The sequence below is a fragment of the Colossoma macropomum genome, unplaced genomic scaffold (genome assembly GCF_904425465.1).
Source record: "Colossoma macropomum unplaced genomic scaffold, Colossoma_macropomum, whole genome shotgun sequence".
Classification (NCBI taxonomy): Eukaryota; Metazoa; Chordata; class Actinopteri; order Characiformes; family Serrasalmidae; genus Colossoma; species Colossoma macropomum.
Window position 1 is genome coordinate 9276309 of NW_023494796.1, and position 22441 is coordinate 9298749.

The window sequence follows — 22441 nt, forward strand, 5'->3', positions numbered from 1 at the left end:
TGGTTCTGCCGTCATGGCCGTGGCAGGCTGTCGGTAATTACGCTGATGAATAACACTACTGCTTCTGTCCTCTGTGGATTCACATATATCCACTGGGTTGTGAAATAAGCACTGGGTTGATCTAATTGGTCAGGAATGTCCAGCTCATAGAGATCATGGAGCTTTACTGTCCGGCAGAGTTTATTTTTGACCCTACATTTACATGTGCTGTCTGTCAGAATGGACAGCTAGCTTGTCAGAATGTTTTAAAAACAAATGAGCAAGTTTTCTTCTTTAGTTTTGGAATAACAGGAGTTATTACTGTTGTTTTGCTTTAATATTCAAATATAAATGCATTGTTAAATCCTTAATTACAGTTATGTAATGAATTATATTTACCTTCCTTTTATATCCTGTATTGACTGCACTTGATTTTTTACAATCAATAACAGAAACATGGCACACTTGCATGTTTTTTTCAGAGCACATTTTGGCTTTTGCTTAAAATTTTCAAAGTTGTTCTGAAAATCCGCATCTGACGTCCATGTTAAAAGCAGATCTGCGGCTTCACCGGCAGTGGAATTGGAATCTCCAGCCTAGCTGCTCCCCCCACAAAGCACTGTGGCACTCACAGCATAGCTTCGCTCCGTCTATCAGGCCCGCTAGCTTCTCCTAGCAGCAGGCTGGGCAGTAACGGCACAGTGCATGAGCAGAGGGCTTTTTGTTTTTAGCTGTTAGTGCTAGAGAGGCTGTGTTTTTTCTTGCAGTGTTTGCCGCTGTTTTTAGCAAATTAAAAATAGAGCTGCATTATGGACCGTAACCTCAGGTCATCTAAGTTTCTCCCGAGAACCTTGAATGTTGCAGTATTTTGCAGTTTGCCTTTATTGATTGCCTACATTTAGCTAAAAAAATAAAGAATATGAATATCCGAATCCCAGAATTAAAAACCAAATACCTACCCATTGAACGAATATTCGAATAGTCTAATATTTGGGTCCAGCCCTAATATACACGCTTCAGAATGAAGCTACATCGCAGACACCAAGAGGACTAAAAACAAAATGTAGGTTTGAATTATGTGACTTATAAGTACAATTCAGGGTGTTCAGGGTTCATCTTAAAAATATCTTATTGCTGTCAGAATTTGTAGATGCTGCTGCTATGGGAATACAAGAAAGTACATTAAAAGTCTCTTTTACCCCACAATAACTTGCAATAACTTTTCATCAAATTCAAATTATAATAAAATCTCTTCTTACTAACAGAAGTGTGGTATAGACTGGAAGCTTAGAATCTGCACTTTCAACATTGTCTCGTTTCTTGTTGAAAATGCTTGTTTCAGTGAACTACGAGAAAAGAAACAATCGACATAAAATTGTATTATATGGATACAGCAGTTGGTGTTATCAACTATGCTATTGCTGCCCTGTCATTTATACCAGCACTGTGAGCTCCACGGCCTCACTACTCGGGTATTCGTCTCATTTAGATGAAGCCCAGATGGCTAGATTCATTCACTTGGAGGTACATAGTACAACTGACGTTCCAAAAACGTTCCTCTGCCAGTAGGTTGTAATTACCTGTTTTCAGATGTAGTGCTTTTTAAGATGGATGTGTGAATGTAAGGTGTCCTTCAGCTAAGAAAATACATAAAGCATCCTAAATGTTTTGTTTATAAAGAAGGAATTAATTAGCTTTTTTGCATTAATGACTAAATTGCTTATATTAAGGCCCAATCCCGTTTCCCCCCTACCACTTAGCCCTTAGCCCTCTGTTTTGCGCGTTCACGTCTAGGGTTAGGATGTCCCAGTTTTTGTTGAGATGGAGGGGTAGGGTGAAGTGTTAGGGCTACATGGCCCTCCAAACGGAGATTTTTCAGAGACTCCAAACAGAGTTTTATGAGAAACAAAGAAAAAACAGCAAGATGGCTGAAAAAACGACCAAAGAAACCCACAAATGTGAGAATTTTCTTCGTACAAAATGACGAAAACCATTGTATTATGTTAGTTTAATGTTGTTTCAATGTATTGTGGTTGTTTTCTTCATAACAAGCATAAAAATCGCTAATAGCATGCTAATGTCTCGGTATCTAGCTAGCTAACTTTCCTGTTCCACCTTAAATAGTCCGGCAGTTCTGACGCCTGAAGCACCAGAATGTAACTGCTGCACCATTTAAGGTGGAACGGGAAAATATGAACAAGAAACTGGCGAATAGCTGACTTCAGCTTCGTATCACCAAAGGTTTAGCAGTGGGTGATAATAAATAATTGTCTTATCCCCCTCTTTGAAAACATGTGATGCCCTAAATGTAACTAAAGCCCAGCAGTGAGGTCGCTGAACTTTTCCCTTCTCTGCTATCACTGAAGACGGGCTAGGTCGCCTACTGAGCACCACTAGTAGCCTGTTAATGAAGCAGTGTAATTTGAGAAATGGGATTGGGCCTAAGTTTCATTGTTGCTATGGAGATGGCTAACTCATATGCTAGTGTTGCTTTGTGCTAATTCTTACTGAAATATGCTAATAGTGCTAAAGGTTAAGCTACTTTCATAAAACAAAATTTGGGTCTTCTGCCCGTCCAGCAGACCTTCCTCTGAGCCCAGATGCCCAGATTCATCCATTTGGTGGAATGTAGGAGATCTGACTTTACAAGTGTTCCAGTTGGTTGCAATTACATATTTCTGCCAGAGAGGGCTCCAAATCCCCAAACTGATGTAGTGCTGCTTTTAGATGAATGCTTACATTTAGATTCCCCTCAGCTGAGAAAATAAAGTGAAGTTTTACATAAAGCATCCTTAATGTTTTAGTTATGAAGGAATCATTAGGAAGCATTATAAAGTTATTGACATTGACTAAAATAATCTAAAATAAAAATAAAGTTTCATTGTTGCAATGGAGATGGTTAACCTTTCTGCTGACATTTTTGGGCTAATACTTACAAAACTGTGCTAATGCTGGTAAAACCTAACCTATTTTAATGAAATAAAACTTGGAATCGAGTAGCTTTGTTCCCTTTTTTTTAACGTTGATCAAAATAAACTTCCATTCTTTCTATGGAGGTGACTCATCCACAGGTGGTTTGTGTACTACTTACAACACTATGCTAAAAGTTAAGGTACTTTAATGAAGCAAAAGTCTATAAAACCTAATTTGTGGAGTATTTCTCTTCTTTTGTTAGCTCGATTGTGACATCAATCCGTAACGACGTCTAATGGAGTCTAAAAACCTCCCACCAAATCTGACCCGACAGCTCTGACTTTTGAATGAATATTTTAGCCTTTTCTGGGTGACTCACAGCAGCACAAGGACACCATGTTTTTTCTCTCCTGACTCAGTAATGCTACATCTTTTATTTTGAACAATAAAATATTCGGCTACGTTATGGAGCGTCAAGGAAATATCTTCAGCTGGTTTAAGCAACTAGACACAGTTGCCAAGCACAGAATGTTCTAGACCAGTTCCTTCTGGAGAAGAAAGCCTCCAAGAGACCCATGTAGATGTAAGATGTCACTTCAGTTTAGAAGTTTGTGGTTCTTATAAGCCCTCCAGACTTCATAAAAAAATGAATCTAAGCTCTACCACACTGTACGGTGAGCCTTATGTGTTTTAATCGGCCTGAAGTTTTTTTAATTAATGGACGAAAGGCCTTGTTATCCTTGGCTAACCCAATTAACAGAGAGGGCCAATGGAGAGTTAACAAGTTGAAGTAATTAAAGGGGAGGAATTAAGACAATACACACACACACACACACACACAGAGGCAGAGCTGCTGAAACTGTGTGTGAGTGTGTTTAAGTGTTCTGAAGCTTGAACTCTATAACTCAACTTTGGGAGCTTGTAGCTCTTCATAAGTCACTGCATATTAACCTTCTAAAGCTTTAGAAAGCTCCAGGGAGGCGATTGCACTAGAAATTGGTTCAAAAGGTTCATTGGAGTCTTTGAGGCTTAAATTTGCTCTTCTAAGTACTTTTTGTTGGACGTAACTGTTAAATACTGAGGGCAACAGTTTTCTGAAACTAAGTCTTGGTGCTCTACAAATTTCTCTCCACTATTTATCTCTCATTCTAAATATGGTATAGTTTCCATATATTTCTATTAAAGTGAGAGTTTGGCTTCTATTCCAAATGTGGTTGATAGACTGAGACATATTTGGAGTTGCTTGTTTAGTTTTGCACTGGAGCTGCAAGGCTAAAATAGCTAACATGCTAGCAAGTAAATCATTTAGCATTGTGTAATCTGCTTGCAAACATTTGCCCTTAAAGCATTTTGACTTGTCACTCAAATAGACTTGCTTATGTGGTTTCTGACACTGTATGACACACTGTTATATATGAACATGGGCTAAAGTACGTCACATAGCTAAGAACAGTAGTAGCAGTTTCATTTTTTCTGTGCATTTATCCATTTTTATAGGTAACAGTGGGTCATACAGTGTCAGAAACCACATAATCAAGTCTATTGAAGATTACTTAACAACTAAACACAGTTTAAGGTAAGTGCCATGCGAGTTGGTGAGGTATAAGCAGGCATTTTTGAGATGGGAAGCCCTGTTTTTGTCTACAGGTGATCACAATGTGACAGTATTATTTAATGTATGTAGTCCTATATGGAGTTCTCAGCACTGATAATCATTACGTTGTGATTAAAACTAATAGCCTGTCTGTTTCTGTCTTCAGTGCTCAGCACATTGTTTTTAACATCAAAAAGAAACGTTTCCATAAACAATGTATTTCAGTAATCTTCCAAAATCTCCCCAAGAATGGCCTTAAAATTAGTTTGTGTTTTTCTTTTTCTCTGTTGCCTTTTACCATTTTGCCATGTGGGTGCAGACACCATTGTGTTGCATATCTGCATCAACCCAGTGCTTACTTATAAGCTTTAAATATGGTGCAGGCTGGAAATCACCTCACATTAACTCAGGGGTACCTGGAGATCTACCATCCTGGACGGTTTAGGTCCAAGAAACCTAGTTCTAATATTCAGACTCATAAAGGCCTTCATTACCTGGATCTGGTGTGTCAGATTAGGGTTGGAGCCAAGCTCTGCAGGGTGGTAGATCTCCAGGACCAGGACTCAGCAGTAACTCAGCAGTACATTTCATGTACTGTTAGCTGTAAATCTTTCAACTCCAAAATGATCTGAATCCATGCTGGATGCTCAGTGTAAGCACGCTGGCTGGTTACGTTTCTGTCATACGGAGTAAAACAAGTCATAATAGTGACTGCTGGGGTTGTGAGAGGCTGGGGGTGGTTGCGTCAAGTGGTCAGCATGGCAGTAATACACGTGAAGAACGTGTGCGGCATTTACCTGGAGAAGTGATGGAAGAAGACAAGCCGGTGGGGGGGTGGGGGGGGTCCATGGATTCATGTGGACGTCAATTTGACACATTTGCCATCTACCTAAACATTGTTGCGGAGCAGGTTCACTCCTTTATGGCGCTGGTATTCCCCGATAGCAGCGGCCTCTTTCAGCAGACAATGCACCGTGTCACACTGCACACATAGTTCAGCATAGTTTGAGGATTAAGGTGTTGCCCTGGCCTCCACAGATTTCAGCTTGATCCAGCATCTGTAGAATGTGCTGGAACACACATTTGAGAGAAGTAGTTAGTAATTATTTTATTACTTTATTTTACTCCAGCTTTGGTTGTGAATGTGTTTTCATAGAAACATATGTTATGAGCTTTGGGCTGCTCTGATGTGGCTGAACGTTCCACTCTGACATGCTGAAGTGCGTCACAGGCTTCTGAAAGCCGCCCCATTTTCCACTTGACTGCACCTGGTCTCCGTGACGAAGGCTGAGGGTGATCTCTGACCTCAACAACAAGGCTTAGCACTCTTAGAGCGCGTGGAGGGAACCCTGAGGAATGTGCTAAAAGCAAGAAGCTGCTGCTCACACACACAGAGCACATTCACACTTGCACACATTCAGTCATGCATGAGCCTCGACACAGGAGTGATAAAAACTGATGATTAAATTAGTATTTTCTTTAATTGATCTCCTCATTAAAGCTCATATTTAAATATTATATATATATATATATATATATATATATATATATATATATATATTCTTAAAAAAATGTATCATATTTAACAATATTTAAATTAGACAGGAAGTCAACTTGGATATTTTTAGTCCAAATAAAATATTTAGAACAGCTATCAGATTATCTAGGACACTGTCAGCGCTCTGCGCATGAGATGTTTTGACTCTGTATTGAGCTGCTAGTGAGCAGTGAGAGGTGAAAGGGGAGGGATGAGGTCCCCTAGCTATGGAAGCAATTCTCAGCTTTCCACAAAGATGGCCATGCTGAGGTAAAACAGACAGAACAACTCCAGCTTTCTTCATATCAAACATGATAAAAACATTTAAAAAAATGTTGACCTGCTTGGTTACCTATGAAGACAAAAGTGCTTCCAGTTTTGTAAGTCATGCACATTTCTATCTAAATATGGAGTTTCAAGTGCTGTACATCCATGTGTAACAATTTTAGATACAGAGTTTTTGAAAAGAATAACTATTAATTTTAAAGAAAACACTTTTTTATTTCTCTAATAAAGGTGGTATTACTCAAAATATAGCGTTGATGTTTCTTGTATGTATGAAGCTGACTAAAAAAAAAATTGAAAATTGTGTATTTTGCAATGAAATTCTTCACATAGAACATGTAGCACAAAACATTTTTAAAGCCACAAACCTTTTCTGGAATAAAAAAATAGTAATAGTTATGCCTTATATGGATACATAAATGATGTAACCACTTTAACAAAAAGATAACATCAAAAAACAAAAGAAAAAGTGTCAAATTCCAGTATCACCAGTGAACCACTGGCTGTATATATAATATTTGATATATTTAATATGTACACTCATTGGCTGTATATATGATATATTTGATATATTCACTCAGTTACTGTATATCTGATGTATATGATATATACATTTATTGACTCTATGTGTGATATACATGATATATACACTCATTGACTATACATATATATGTTCATCTCTAGACTATATATGATATACATATGATACATCCACTCATTGACTGAAAAGCGACAAAAATGGAGATACAAGGTTTTGTTCCGACAACAGCAATATCTATCTATCTATCTATCTATCTATCTATATATATATATAGAGAGAGAGAGAGAGAGAGAAACCTTGTATCTCCATTTTTGACGCTTTTTTGTCGCTTTTCAGTCTATATATATACATATATATATATATATATATATATATATATATATATATATATATATACACACACTCTCATTGACTATGTATGCAGCCAGTGTTGCTCTCACTGGACATCAGTAATGAAAATCAGTAAATCAGTGTTCACTCTGTGGAAACCACATGATAGGCTCTCTCAATGATAAGCTTGGAGTCAGATCCACGTGAAATAAATGAAGATAATGCACAGCGTTCTCTGCATTTCTGTGTGGTCCTCTGGTGGAGCTCTGCCTACTGTCTTACATATGAATGCTTGGTGTTTGACTGTCATAGTTTGGTGCATAAATATAGTGTTCTCCTCTTGCTCTCCTGCTGAGGACCCTCACCAGGTGCTGCAGTTTCACAGTTCTGACACATATCCCTGTGTGTGTTTGTGTATGTGTAGAGTGTTTGTCGTCTAAAGGAGAGGACAGGCTGTTCCGCCGGCTGTTCAGGAGGTATAATCAGTTCATCCGGCCGGTGGAGAACGTGTCAGATCCAGTGACGGTGCAGTTTGAGGTCTCTATCTCTCAGCTCGTCAAAGTGGTAAGAGCTGCTTCAGCATGCAGAGCTGCAGGCTCCCCACCATATCCACACTGTCTTAGAGCCAGTACTGAGAGTTTTTATAGCACCTTGCTTAAATCAACTTCAGGGCATCTTCTTTCAGGCTGGCTTTACATGGTGGGACTTTCACAACTAGTTGCAGGTTATGAGTTATATAAAACTTACCTTTATGGTTAACAATTACAAGAAAATAATTGCATGCAACACTTTAGATTATTCCACTTGTTAAAAGATATTAACCCCTTACATGCCACCAGGCCCTGGCCTGGGATTAAGCCTTTTGATATACTAGTCGAATGTTATTACGTTATTATGTAATTACACAACAAATTACATACAGTTTTGTGCAAAAGTCAGAGACCACCCTTTCATTTATTTCATTTCCAGTCATAGTAAATTAGTCATTTTTAGCGTATGCTATGGAAGCATATCAGTATTATAATCAAAATGAAATGTAATATGCTAAAATGCAATGGAATACTAAAATTAAATCCAAATTTTCCACTCGTACATGCAAGTTTGGACTCAAAATGAAAATTTAAATGGAATAATTCCATTTATATTTGCCATTTGGTGAACTAGTATTGACATTTCATTTACACAGAGATTTAGATGATTTATAAGTAGCTTTATTTAAAGTTAAATGTGTTTCTAGACCTGCATATTCATGCCTTATGTGATTATGCAACAGTTGTTTCAAAATAATAATTAAAATGCATTTTATCTTTTATGCATTTTCGCTGTCTAGTAATGTTTTTTGAAATTGCTTTATCAAAGTGAACAAGCTAGAAAGATTCAAATGTAAAAGGGAAACGGCACCTCTCCACTTTGTAATTACATGTTCTCACCAACTGCACTTATTCTCTATCGAAATGTCCTGAAAATGCATTCAACCACGTTACATTTTCATTTTCATGGACTTCCCAACCTGTCAATCATCCCATCAAAGTGGGGCCAACAGTATGCTCAGCAGAAAAGGTTTTATCTGGATCATGGTGGCCAGTTGTACGTTAAAAGATGGAGTTAAACAGAGCAGTATATCCAGTTGTGATGGTTACTATGTTTTTATATACGATCCACCATGAATCTTTATTCGAATATGTTGCAGATTTTAGGGGGTCTCTAGTGTCCTGCTTTTCTTTTTAAAATTAACATTATAAAAATTGCTGGTATATGTGTGTGAGCTGGGTCATGTTAGCCAGCAGGTAAAATGAGAAGATGGGGGCTTTGTTTAAGAATGTAGCCTTAGTTAGCATTAACATCAGCTTTTTTTCTAGCTTAACTGTGCAGCCCTCCTCAATTCACATAGCGTATTAGCAGTTGAGGTGATGGCAGAGCAATATATCCACCTCTGATGCTCACTCTGTAGAAGATATCCCTGCACCGCATCAACTACAATCTCAAAGTTCATCCTCACTTGCAGCTGCCGTTCTCAGTATATGAAACAAGGCTTCTTTTCTGAATTTTCTGTTCCACCCTAAGTGATGCTGCTGTAACATCTGTGTGCCTTGAGGCATCAGAATGTAACTACTGCACTGTTTAAGGTGAACTGGAAAATTTGAAAAGGAAGCTGGCAAGAAGGAGGCCAAGTTCAGCCTCATTTTTATCAACCAGATTGATGAACCAGAAAACTTGGCCTCACATTTCATTAAACACTTTCTCACTGGGTCGTGTGTGAAGACATTAAACATCACAAGTGGCTATGTTTCTCTTTTTCACCTCATCTGATAACATAATAGTAGCTATAAACTCTTTGGCTGCATTTTTTTTAGATAGAGCCTTTTCCACTGAGCGTGCTGTAGGCCCCGCCCTGATGGGATGATTGACAGTTTGGGAAGTCTATAAAAATGAAAATGCAATCTGTTTGAATGCATTTTTAAAGGCATTCTGACATAGAATGAGCTCAGTAGGTAAGAATATGTAATTGCAAACTGTTGCCCATTTACAATTGAATTTTGTCTCTTTTTTCTAGCTTAGTGTTCTCTCTGACAATGCAATTTCAAAATCTTTATTAAAAAGCACAAATGCCTATAAGTTAGATTACATTATATTCATCATTTTGACACCATTTCACTTCTAGAAATACATTTGCCTTTAAATAAAGCAACTCATAAAGTATCTAAATCTCTGTGTAAATGAAATGTCAATACGAGTGCACCAACATAGCAATGACTTTGTCAAACCAACTGGTTTTTGTTGCTAGCCTTTATGTTGTGCACGTTCCATGATGAATAGACTAATAGAAATGGTCTAAATTTGCTTGCATTAAAATTTCGTTATACTAACTTACATTAAAAGTTATCCTTCTCCTTTGAAGTTACCATTTTGGAAGTACAAGGCTTTGTTTTGACAGTATTGATTTTTACTATATATAGTCCTTTACCGTTAGTTCAGGGTATGTGGAAAATTCCTTCATAGCTTTTTCTGTGAGTAAAGTGTTTTTCCCCGTTATCAGCCGAATGGTGCTTGGCCCCCCTAGAAGTCCGGCAGACGCTGTGCTTCCAGCTGCACTCCCTGGGATTAAATTATCCACTCCAGCGGGGCAGAGCCTCCATAGCCACCGGCTTTTCTTCCCTTCACACAGCAGCAGAGCAAACACACACCTGGATTACAGATTATTCCTTTTCACGCTGCCGATCATTTGCTTAGGGAGGGAGTTTTAGAGGACACTGCTGCTGGGTGATTATGCCGTACGGTAGTGTTTTTTTTGTAGTGTGATTATGGTCTTTACGCTGGTGGGGCTTTTTTGTGGTGATGAATAGAGCTTGTTATGCAAACACAGCAGGAGAATGTATCTAGAGAAATGATTGTATAGAGATTTAGGCCAGAACATATAGACGTATATTCGGTTTTGTATTGATAGAATAAAAATGAATCATCCCAAACACAATATAGCTGTTTTTTTTACCTACAGTGTAGAGTTGCTGTCTATTGTTTTACTGTGCTGGAAGTTAATCTTGTCTTAATTTAGATCTCTCTCTCTCTCTCTCTCTCTCTCTCTCTCTCTCTCTCTCTCTCTTTTTCCATAGGATGAAGTCAATCAGATTATGGAGACTAACCTGTGGTTGAGACATGTGAGTGGTTTATATGGTACTCTGTGTGTGTACATTTTCCATTTTTCAACACTTTTATTTTTCTGTTTATTATACCTTTAGTGCTTATGTCCACTTATAAATATAAAATATACCACATATTAATAGCATAGTACTTTGTTGCAAAGCTGTTGTTGGCAGGCTTCAAGACATCTACAATAAGAAGTAAGTTTATGCAGCAATGTGGTTCAGTTTTGGCCCGTTCCTCTTGGCCAACCATCTTCAATTCCCCAAGGTTACGAGGGTCCCTCTGATGGCTTCGTAATTTCAATATATTTCCAGTGGGGTTCAAGTCAGAAGATTGGCTAGTCCATGCAAGCACCTTCAGTTTCTTTTTAGAAACCGGTCTTTATCTTGTTGAAATGTCAATCCTTTTCCTAGATTCAGTTTCTAGACCAGGGGTCGGCAATGGCTCTTTGACTGCCCTGTTGCGGCTCCACAGGAGAATTAGATTTTTTTTAGGTAAAAATAAAATAATCCTCCTTTGCAGTAAAATAAAGCTCTGCTGATTGTTCAACACAGTTTTAACAATAAATAGTCTTACACACTGGAGTTAATGCATAACGGCTAATTCACCAACCTTTAACTCTCAACATACAATGTTGTGGCTCCCAAGGTGAATTGATTTTTGTTGAAAGGACAAAATGGCTCTTTTTTGCCTTTGGGTTGCCGACCCCTCACCTAGGCTGATGAGATAAAATTCTCCTCTAATTTCTCCCGGAACATCATGTAATTCATGTTTCTTTCAATGTCATGTTATGCCCCCCATACTGTTTGCAGAGAAGTAGCCCATACATGATGTTCCCCCCTTCGTAGTTCACTGTGGGTATGGTGTTCTCAGGATCACACGCGGAATCCTTCTTTCTGTGAGTTCAAGGTGTTGTCCTGGTCTCCAAATTCAATCTCAATCCAATTGGCTCCACTTTGCACCTCACAGGGTTCAAAGGATTTGCTGTTAACGTCTTGGTGCAGACAGCACAGGACACCTTCAGAGGTCTTGTAGAGTCCATGCTTCAGCAGGTCAGAGCTGTTTTGAATGCACATGGAGGATCAACCTTCAGCATCATCATAATATAGGGGACATACTATTATTACATTTAGATATTTATATTATACACATGGGACATATTATGATTCCGTATATATTTATGCATTTCTAATACCTATGACATGCGTGTATTACCCATCCTGGCAGCGAAAGAAAACAGCAGGGTAGCACTGTGTGGAGAGGGAGAAGCTCTGGAAGACAAGCAACATTCGCTTGTATGTGTGTGTGTGTGTGTGTGTGTGTGTGTGTGTGTGTGTGTGTGTGGACAGAGAGAGAGTGAGAGTAGAGGCAATGGAAAAAAGGAAATGGTGAACGATTAGAGAAGGAAATGGCTTTAGCAGTATGAAGACATGATGAGGCAATTCAGAAGTAGTTTTAAAGCAGGAACAGATAAGGAATGAAATAAAAAGATATACTGCTGGTGTCACCAAATAAATTTGACCTGGGGTCAAATTCTTGCAGTGAAAATACTCTTTGGGTCAGGCCCCTGTCGCATCAAAACAAGCTAGCTATCTTAAATGCCTGTCAGTATGTTTGAAGAGAAAAACTGATACCAAAAATAGGCATTTCAGAGAAGAACGGACTAATATTTTATTTGCATTTGGTCCCCACCTGAATTTGAACTTTAAGCTGGTAACAATCTGGATGGTCCCTTTTTACTTTGGCCTAGAGAACACAGCGTCCATTATTTCCATAAACAATCTGAAAGGTCGACTCGTCAGACCACAGCACATTTACAATGTTTACGATGTTCATCAGTCCATTTTAGATGAGCTTGAGCCCAGAGACGTCGGCAGTGTTTCTCAACATTGTTGACATATGGCTGGTATTCATTTACATTGACTTGTCAAAGTATTCCAAAGCCTATGTGGTGGTGTCTGTCACAGAATCATATCAGTGTTTAATGCAGTGCCATCATAGGGGTCAAAGATCACAGGCACTCAGTCTGGGTTTTGGCCTTGCTCTTCATACAAAGAGATTTGTCCAGATCCCCTGAATCTTTTGATCATATTATGCACCATAGAGTGTGAAATACCTAAAGTCCTTGCAATTACTTTTCCAGAAACTTTGTTCTTAAACTTATTTAAGGAGTATTTGCTGATGTATTTTTTGGTAAAGTTGCGAGTCTCAACCCATCCTTCTTCATAACAGAGTAGGCCTTTCCTGAATGCTTCTTTTATGCCTAAGCATGATTACATGATGTTAACATTTTGAACATTTTAACTCTTTCACAACGTTCCTAGTCTTAAATTACCACTGTGTCAGTATTTTTGTAATATGTTGGTGACATCAATTTCAGAATTAGCATACATTTACAAAAACAATTAAGCTGATAAGGTAAAAACATTACATGTCTTTGTACTGTTTATGTTTAAATATAGGTCAAAATGAATTTACAGATCGCTGTTTTCTGTTTTTATTTGCATTTCACATACTGTCCCAATTGTTGTAGGGATAGAGAGAGCTGTTTGTAGGAAACGCATTATGATTTTATGTAGATTTTATGATTGGTCATGAAGCATATTAACAGATCATCATATAAATTTATTCCATTTGAGAGCGAGGTGCGGGATGCACCAAAATAGGGCCATATTCGGCTCGCTCTGGCACAAATTAGGCCCTAGTGTGAATCAAGTGCTTTAGTACAAGGTTGCCAATTCAGCATTCTATACAAAAGAGTCTTTATACCTCATTGTCCTCACAATTGGAGCTCTAAATCTGCAGCCTAGTGGTAAAGGCTTGAATTCTTTCTACATGGTCAGAATAGTCTGTAATGTGCTGGACCTTCCTCAGGACTGTGCAGTGCAGGGCTACTTCAGAAGGGAGCGAAATACTACCATATAGGACACAGTCACCTTATACATGTTACTCACATCTGCCAGCAGCTGTGCACTCATGAACTCTTAGCAGGCTCTTCTAGTGGAGACACTTTTAGCTTTCAATAATTCATTGTTTTTTCCAGGCTGCTAAAAGAAATATCTTTAACTCATGCAGCACCACCATACTGCAGTATCTTGAGGAGTAGGTTGATCCTCTTGAGACTTGCTATAGCCTGATGTATCACAGACAAACCAAGCATTCATCCACTCAGGATTACTGTAAAATGTGATTATTTTGTATAGGAGATGAACCTGCAAAGATAATTATTTTGAAGGAAATTAGTCCATTAGTAATACCAATACTACAGTATCTTGAAGAACATGTTGATCTTCCAAGAATATATTGTTCATTTGCTTGGATGACACTTTCATTACATATTATATATGTGTAGCTCAATTCTAGCTTAATAAATATATTTTAGTTTTAAGGGATATTTTTCACACCTCCAAAGTTCAGTCTTAGAAGTTAGTTGCACTTGCTACTTCTCATAATCCAAGTAACAACAAACACAGTCACTGATGTGGAGGTCTGGACTCTGGGGTGGTCAGTCCATTGTTCTGAGAACACCAGCAGCTTCTTTGTTTGTTTTGTATATTTTTTTTTCTCAGTAAGAGCTTCTTGTCAGCTACACATCCTTTCAGGCTCACAGTGTTGAGTTGTCTTCTCACAGTGGAGGGATGGACAGAAACACCTGTGGATGTTTTCAGATCTGAATCAAGAGTGGAGCCAGATTTTCTCTCAAAGATGAAAGCTTTAAGTGCTGTTTATCTGATGAGGACAATGTTGGTGGTCTGCCAGGTCTTCCAGGTGGTTGTTAGGAATCCCATTTTCTTTATGTCATTTGTTAATTTTTTTTGGACTCCATTTTTGGAAACTCCTATATACATATAAACTATATATATATATATATATATATATATATATATATATATTATATATATATATATACACGCATCATGCTTTAAGCTTGATGTTGACTAGTCTCTGATCACATGATTATGACACGGATGCCTCAGAGAACACATGAGTAGCCTGGTGATTTCAGGGTCCATATCTCTGGTTTCCTGAAGGCTAGCAATGTGATCCAGGACTCGTTGGAATGGACATGTCACACTCTGCTGACCTGTGGAGCTTGGCTTTGGCTTTGTTGCAAAGCATTCCCTTTTCCTGTGGTTTTATTCATGATGTCATCAGTGTTTAGTCGATTCGACTTTTATCATATAACTGTTGACTTTAAAAAACCTTGCAACCCCTAATCTGTGCACCAGTAGTTTTTCAGACCTGTTTTTGAATGTGTGTGAAGTGGTTTGGGGTTTTGTGTGTGTTTGTGCCCTGCAGTGTAGTGTAATTAAAGTGTGCAGTGCCTGGTGGCAGGATCCGCATTATCACTGAATGCAGAGAGACCAGCAGCATTAATACAGCATCACATCACATGCAGTCACACACACACACAATACACTGTGTATTTCAAAGATGCTGAACCACTGTAGTATATCCAAGTACACAACCACTCACCCGTCTTCTCAGTACAGTATATGACCTCATATAGTACCATTTTCTTTTCTCCTTCACAACTGCAAGCATTCTGACGGGCGTTTGGCGATGACATTTTAAAAAATGCCCAAACCTCACATCCTGTTTCTACAATAATGAGGGTGCAGTCCAGGCCATATGACTGTTGTGTGTGTGCACATCTCTGTGTGAGCAGAGCTGAAAGTGAAATTCCACTAAATTTTTTAAAAAGTATGCATAATTCAGTCTTTCAGATGTAAACAGTGTCATTCAGAGTAGTCTGATGGAGAGAAACTGACAGACTCTGATTTCTTTACAGTGGTGAATAGCAACATTTACTGTCCATCAGGTAATGTATTTGTAACTGTAAGAAATCTGTAATAACTAATAATAGTTTTTAGTATAATAGAGCTTTTAAAGGCATTAAATCACCTTCAGTGTGAACAATTGTGACTCTGCACTGTCCTTGAGAGTCTTGAGGCTAAAGCTTTAGCATTAGCTAGAAAGGTGTCACTAACTTTAGTAGTTACCATCCTTAGAGCTTACATCAGCAATGCAGGCTCATAGCAATGCAAGTCAAAAAATGCCTGTCAGACGTCGACAGACATTCGAAATGTAACTAAGAGACTGCAGGCTAAGACACTAGCAATGATAAAAAGGTTGAATTGGACTTGTGAAACTGTTCTGCAGACCACCACTTTAAGGGATAGTTGTCAAACACAGATTAAGCTTATCGTAGTAGAGGAATAGGCTTAATCTGGTGAAGATATCCTCCCTGTAGTATGAGTGTCCTTGTGGTGTAGCGTGTGTGTAAATAGTGCCAGTGATGTACTCTCAGCCCATCATTTTGTGCTTGAGATCATGTTGTGTTTAAGATGTGCGAAAGTGTGCAACTGTCACGCGAAGAGACACGCCACGTCTTTGCACATGAATAAATCACAACAGGACAAGGCACTGTGACTAACAGACTGAGAGAGGGAGAGAGAGAGAGAGAGAGAGAGAGAGAGAATAAGTGAGATGTTCTTTTCAAACCTTCAGTGTTATATCCAGGTGGTATAACTGACAGTCATTCATGTGACTGAGCATAACTGTCACTCAGAGAAAAAAAAAAGGCAAAAAAAAATTTTTTTTACATACAAAAATGAGAACAAATGCTGGGGGGAGGACAAAAGTCCTTGAAAGAGTAGCTGTGAAAAGCCTGAATGGTTGTCCTTTGGTTGATGAAGGATTTTTAACGATAAAGCAGAATCAGAATCATTTAATATCATATTACATTTTCACACATACAAGAAATTTGTTCTGGCGACAGTTCAAAGACAGTAAATATGATATACAATCAAAAGTAAACAAAACTAAATACAGTATGCATAAATATAAAGATGTCAGTAAGGCACAGGTTCCAAAATAGCTAGCAAAAGATTTAAGCAATATTAAAATATGACCGTAGTATTATAGTATAGTGTAGATATAGTTATGATGCAAATTGAGAGATGCTACCAGTTAAAGAAGATACTGTAGTGTGAATGAAATTTATGGTCTTGCTTGGTGATTGATTGAATGCACTCCATCTCTCAGTATACACAAGGAGATCAGCTGACTTCTGATCTCCCCACATGCTCCTATCAGCGTTCTCGATCGCCCGAATTCTGATGTGTTACACCTGTGTGTTTTGATCATGTGACTTCCTCAGTTTGGCTTATAAACCCGGGCTTTAGCGTTAGTTATTTGCGAGGTATTGTTTCATTTTGCAAACTACTGAGCGTTCTATCTGTGATCCTGATTTTGTGTATGACCGGAATTACCCGTTCTTTTTCGACTGTTTTTTGGATTTGCCCTTTGGATTGATTGCCCCGGATATCTGTTCCATGTGTTTTGACCTTTTTGCCTGTTTTTTGACAACGATTTTGACAACGATTTGGATTCTGACTTCAAAATTAAAGCTTACTTCTCTTTCTTTATCCGCGAGCGTCTGAATTCTGTGAAACCGTTACAGAGATAAGAAGCTAAGACCGAGAGGAAATCATGAGATTGTCAATTTCTGATGAATGTTTCTTATTTTTGTCAACTATGTTTTGCAGGTATGGAATGACTACAAGCTGAAATGGTCACCAGCAGAATTTGACGGTATTGAGAACATCAGGGTTCCATCCAGTAAAATCTGGAGGCCAGACATCGTGCTGTACAACAAGTAAGTCCAGTCAATCAGTGAAATGTGACCTTTGAAATTGAGTTCAAATGTTTTCAGAGACAGTCTTTGCTTCCTAATTTCTTTGGAGGATGAGGAAAACATTCCACAGTGCAATTATGAAAGGTGCCTGAAAGGGTAGAAAGTTCTCTCTCAAATTACATGTTTTAAATTAACTTTTTTAACCACTTTTCCACCGCAGTGCTGTAGGTGACTTCTTGGTGGAAGACAAAACCAAAGCTTTACTCAGGTACGATGGCACCATCACATGGGTTCCACCAGCCATCTTCAAATCCTCCTGCCCAATGGACATCACCTACTTCCCCTTCGACTACCAGAATTGCTCTATGAAGTTCGGTTCCTGGACCTACGACAAGGCCAAGATTGACCTGGTCTTGATAGGCTCCAAGGTCAACCTCAAGGACTTTTGGGAGAGCGGCGAGTGGAAGATCATTGACGCGCCTGGATACAAGCATGACATCAAGTACAACTGCTGTGAGGAGATATACACAGACATCACCTACAGCTTCTACATCCGCCGCCTTCCTCTATTCTACACCATCAACCTCATCATCCCATGCCTCCTCATTTCCTTCTTGACCGTCCTGGTCTTCTACCTTCCGTCAGACTGCGGTGAGAAGGTTACCCTCTGCATCTCCGTCCTCCTCTCTCTCACTGTGTTCCTGCTGGTTATCACAGAGACCATCCCGTCCACCTCCTTGGTCATCCCACTCATCGGCGAGTACCTACTTTTCACCATGATCTTCGTTACACTCTCCATTGTCATCACCGTCTTTGTACTCAACGTCCACTACCGAACACCCACTACCCACACCATGCCTGGATGGGTCCGCACCGTCTTCCTTCAGGCCCTGCCTCGCATCATGCTGATGCGCCGTCCCCTCGTTCAGTCAGAATCCTCAGGGAAGGGTGGTGGACCCGAAAGTGGGGGCTCGTCCGGGATTGGTGGCAGCGGAGGAGGGGGAAGAGGAGGAGAAGGGAAGAAGAGGAAGAACAGTAGTTCCCAACAGGGGGCCATGAACTGTTTGGAGTTTGGCGAGGGCAAGGGCTCAGGGGAAGGGAAAAAAGGGGGCTGTCCATGCCACCCTTCAAAGGAGGGGCCTGAGGTGGATTGTGGGAAAGTGAGCCGTCAGCTGAGCCCACAGGCGATAAATACAGTGGTGGCATTTTCAGTGGTTTCACCAGAGATCAAACAGGCCATAGAGAGCGTCAAGTACATTGCGGAGAACATGAGGAGCCGCAACAAGGCTAAAGAGGTACGGACCCTCTCACACTTCATCTCTAGCTCTTTCTCTTTTAGGGACCGACAAATGTATGGGCACATAAGGTCACTATTAAGGTTCCACGAGTGTATCTCAGGTAAAACCAGTGGCAAACTGTGACTATTAGAGTTTGGACATTAGATGGGGCCAATCTGAGCTAGAAAAAAAGGCACCTCTATGATGTTAATTCCTGCTAGTGCTCCTATTCAATTTCCAGTACTGTGGTGGTGCACATGAATATTTCTTGCTGAACAAGGATGTTTGGAGCTTGTAAAAGACATTTCATGTTTTAATTAAAGTTTGTAACAAACATTAACTTTTATTTTACCTTGTATGTTGGAGTTTTACAGTGACTCAGTAAAAAATCCTGGTATGGAGCTGCCACTGTTTTCCCTTTCCAGCAACTGACTCAAACTTGGTTAGACTATGGCTCGCATTCTCAGTCAGTGACACATTTAGGTCTTCCCGAAGGCTCAGAGTGACATTTTTTTTCTCACTAAATTGGTCCCACCTATTGCAAATCAAAACACAGTTGGTTGAGTCCATTCTCACTTCTCAGTTATGTTGGTGGATAACCTGACATGTAAGGTCCTGAAGTCCTAACCAATAGGCGTTTCACAAGTTTAACCCTCTTGTATGCAAACAAAACTTAGCAATGAAATAAGTGTATAACAACAGTATTTGCAGAGTTTAAATACAACATGACTGATGATTCTATTGAATGAAAAAGCATTAAAAATTACAGACTGATTTTTAGTTTCTAGACATATAGAAGGTCCTGGGAGTTCCCCTCTGGATTAAACATGGATAATGTCTGAGAATAGAATGTACAACAGTCAGTGTGCTACAACTTGATTGAGAGTCCAAACCAGAGTTTGGGTTTTTGTGGCGTTGTATCTTTTTTAGTTTGGTTTGTTTGATTTTACATCACAACGGCTAAAGTGCATCAAATTACACCCATGGACGTTTGTTGATTGGTCAAAAATTTGCTTGATGTAGAAGCCCTTAGTTACTTTCACATTAGAGCCACAAAAATGACCATTTTTAACCTTCACTAGCCCAACACTGGATAAAATCCACATCTGTCCCTCACATATATTATTGATTAAAATGTATTATGCTGCCCATACTTTGTATTAAAAAAATAGGTGCTTAACACACATGAATCACAATCAAAGCAATAAACATTTTGTCGCTTTGAACGCAACCAATCAATAAAACCAACCATTATTGCTTGTCTACTGTTAATAGCAGCATCCCGTGCTGCAGGAATGATATGAGCATCTGAGAGTCGTACAGCACCGAGGTACTGCTAGACGAAAAGGAAAGCATGCTCTGATGTTGAATTCCCTTGTTTGATGTGGACCACCATAAAAATACATTCCCACCAGCAGCAAATTGAACCAGAGTTCACTTAGAAGAGGGCGGAGACCTGCAATGTTTGGTGGACCACATTTGTTAACACCTGTGAAAATGGGCCAAACTAAAGAAAATATTTGATTAGTTCAAACCAAACCAGGTACGTAATGACAGCGGCCTAAGAAATTGAGAACTGACAATTAATAGAATGCTTGAAATGATCGATTATCTGAATTTTTAGCTTCCTAACATTGGAATGTTTTTCCTTCTTACCATCTTTCTGCCTTGCAAACAGCCATGTTCCACGTATGCATAGACCCTACACCACAATCACCCCCTAACGACTCTGCAGGTCCTCTAAATGCACGCACTCAAATGCGCAGACATGTTCATCGGTTATGTTAACTAGTTTGATGAGTGCCGTCACAGCAGGATAATCTTTGCTTGTCACTCTTCAGGCACAGCCTTTGCTGTGAACAGCTAAAGCAAGTGGATAAAGCCTAAGACCCTGAGATGTATCCAGCCAAACAAGTCCAATCGCCACGATGCCTACAGTGTCACAGGCTTTAGCGCTGTAATATCCTCGTTAGCATAAATTATGACTCACAGCTCCAAATCTAGCATGAGTTTGCAGAACAACAGCGCTCTGCCGAATCAGAGCGTTTAGAGAGGAGCTTTTTATCTAAAAATACAGCCTTTAAGTCCCTCAGTGGAGGATCAGACTTTGATATGGAAAAGTCTACACGTTTCTTTCTCTCGCTCACTTTCTCTCCTTCTCTGCCTTGTCACTGCGGCTGCATCTTAGGGACGAACGACATTAGCATCGTAATACTCCATAGATACTGGTTTTAGCTCTTCACGGCATGATGATTATGGAATATTCGTGATAAGGCTTTCTTGGCTGGTGATGCAAATTCTGCCCTGTTTCCTCAATTTTACCTGCTTCTGTTTTCTGATTTCACATTTCTACTTTAAATAAGATTTTTTTCTTTCTCTTTCGTCTCTGTCAGGTGGAGGACGACTGGAAGTACGTTGCCATGGTGATTGACCGGATCTTCCTGTGGGTTTTTGTGCTGGTCTGCATGCTTGGAACATTGGGCCTCTTCTTCCAGCCTCTCATTGGTTTTCTCTCGTAACTGCCAGCCAGTCGCATGCAACGGCTTAACTGCCCCAGCCAATCAGAGACACGGGACTGTCGGTTTCAGCCGGTTACCCAAATCACTGACACAACCACTTCTGCTTTGTGATGATGAAAAGAAACCACAATAGACTGACAGCTTGGCTCAGCAAACAACAAATCAGGTGTTGATGCTCACTACTGTAGTTCGAAGAACAGCGGTGCACTCGGGTGGTCCTCGTAAAAGTAAACTGGCAGACTCAAAGTCCTAAACCAGTAAACTTCCAACAAACTTATATTGGATAAAAGAATTGGCCAAAAGCAGTGGCAACCTTGGGCAAGCTTGGGTTACTCAAGTTTGTGAGTTTTGTAAAACCAGGTGAACATCAGTAGACCAAGCTGGAATTGGTCCATCCCAAATATCCCTATTGTTCATGTGATAAATTTACCAGTTGCTATGAATGACACAAATGCAAACAAATGACAGTTTTCCAGTTTACGAGTTGACCTGGACCATCTGAAAGCACCAGTCTGTACTGATGATTAATAATAATTTCAGATTCTCAGATGTAGTTTCTTAATCCACTTGCAGTACAATGCAAAAGTCAGAGACCACCTTTCATTTATTTAATTTCCAGTCAGAAAATATAAAAAGATAAAAAGATGTTAAGATAATACACTTGCATAAGGAAGAAGAAATTCAAAAAATAAGTGAAAGAAGCAGGAGTTTCCAAACCTGAAGATATAGAAAAATGGGATTCCTAACAACCACCTGGAAGACCTGACAGACCACCAAAACTGCCCCCATCAGATAAACAGCACTTAAAGCTTTGAGAGAGAGGAGAAAATCAAGCTCCAGAGTCCAGACCTCAACATCACTGAATGTGTAATAGGGATTACTAGGTTCATGAAAAAGTACAACCAACTCCTAGGACTGAACTTTCCTTGATAAGTCTTCCAAAAAGAATGAAGGCTGTAATAGAGGCAAAGTGTGGACACACTTAATACTGAAAGGTTTGATATTTTATCAATTTTTTTGTGGAAAATGAACAAATGAAGGACACTGTCTGACTTTTGCACAGCACTGTGTATATTAATGTCCAGCGTACACAGTAATTGTAATTGCCAGAGACCAATAACTTGGTGTGCACTAATCAAAAGTGCTAACTTCCAGTCTGATGGGGACAAACAGCCAATAGCTAC

At 39.3% G+C, this 22441-nt stretch overlaps 1 protein-coding gene across 1 annotated transcript in view; it reads left to right on the forward strand.

Annotated features, from left to right (window-relative positions):
• The window catches only part of chrna6 (cholinergic receptor, nicotinic, alpha 6), a 36877-nt gene extending 15079 nt beyond the window's left edge, over window positions 1–21798 (forward strand). The window contains exons 2-6 of the mRNA XM_036583765.1: window positions 7604–7743; window positions 10791–10835; window positions 17373–17482; window positions 17682–18756; window positions 21132–21798. Of these exons, the coding sequence (XP_036439658.1) occupies window positions 7604–7743; window positions 10791–10835; window positions 17373–17482; window positions 17682–18756; window positions 21132–21257 (1496 nt within the window). The 3' untranslated portion in view covers window positions 21258–21798. The remainder of the gene's footprint in view (window positions 1–7603; window positions 7744–10790; window positions 10836–17372; window positions 17483–17681; window positions 18757–21131) is intronic.
• The last annotated feature ends 643 nt before the right edge of the window (window positions 21799–22441 follow it).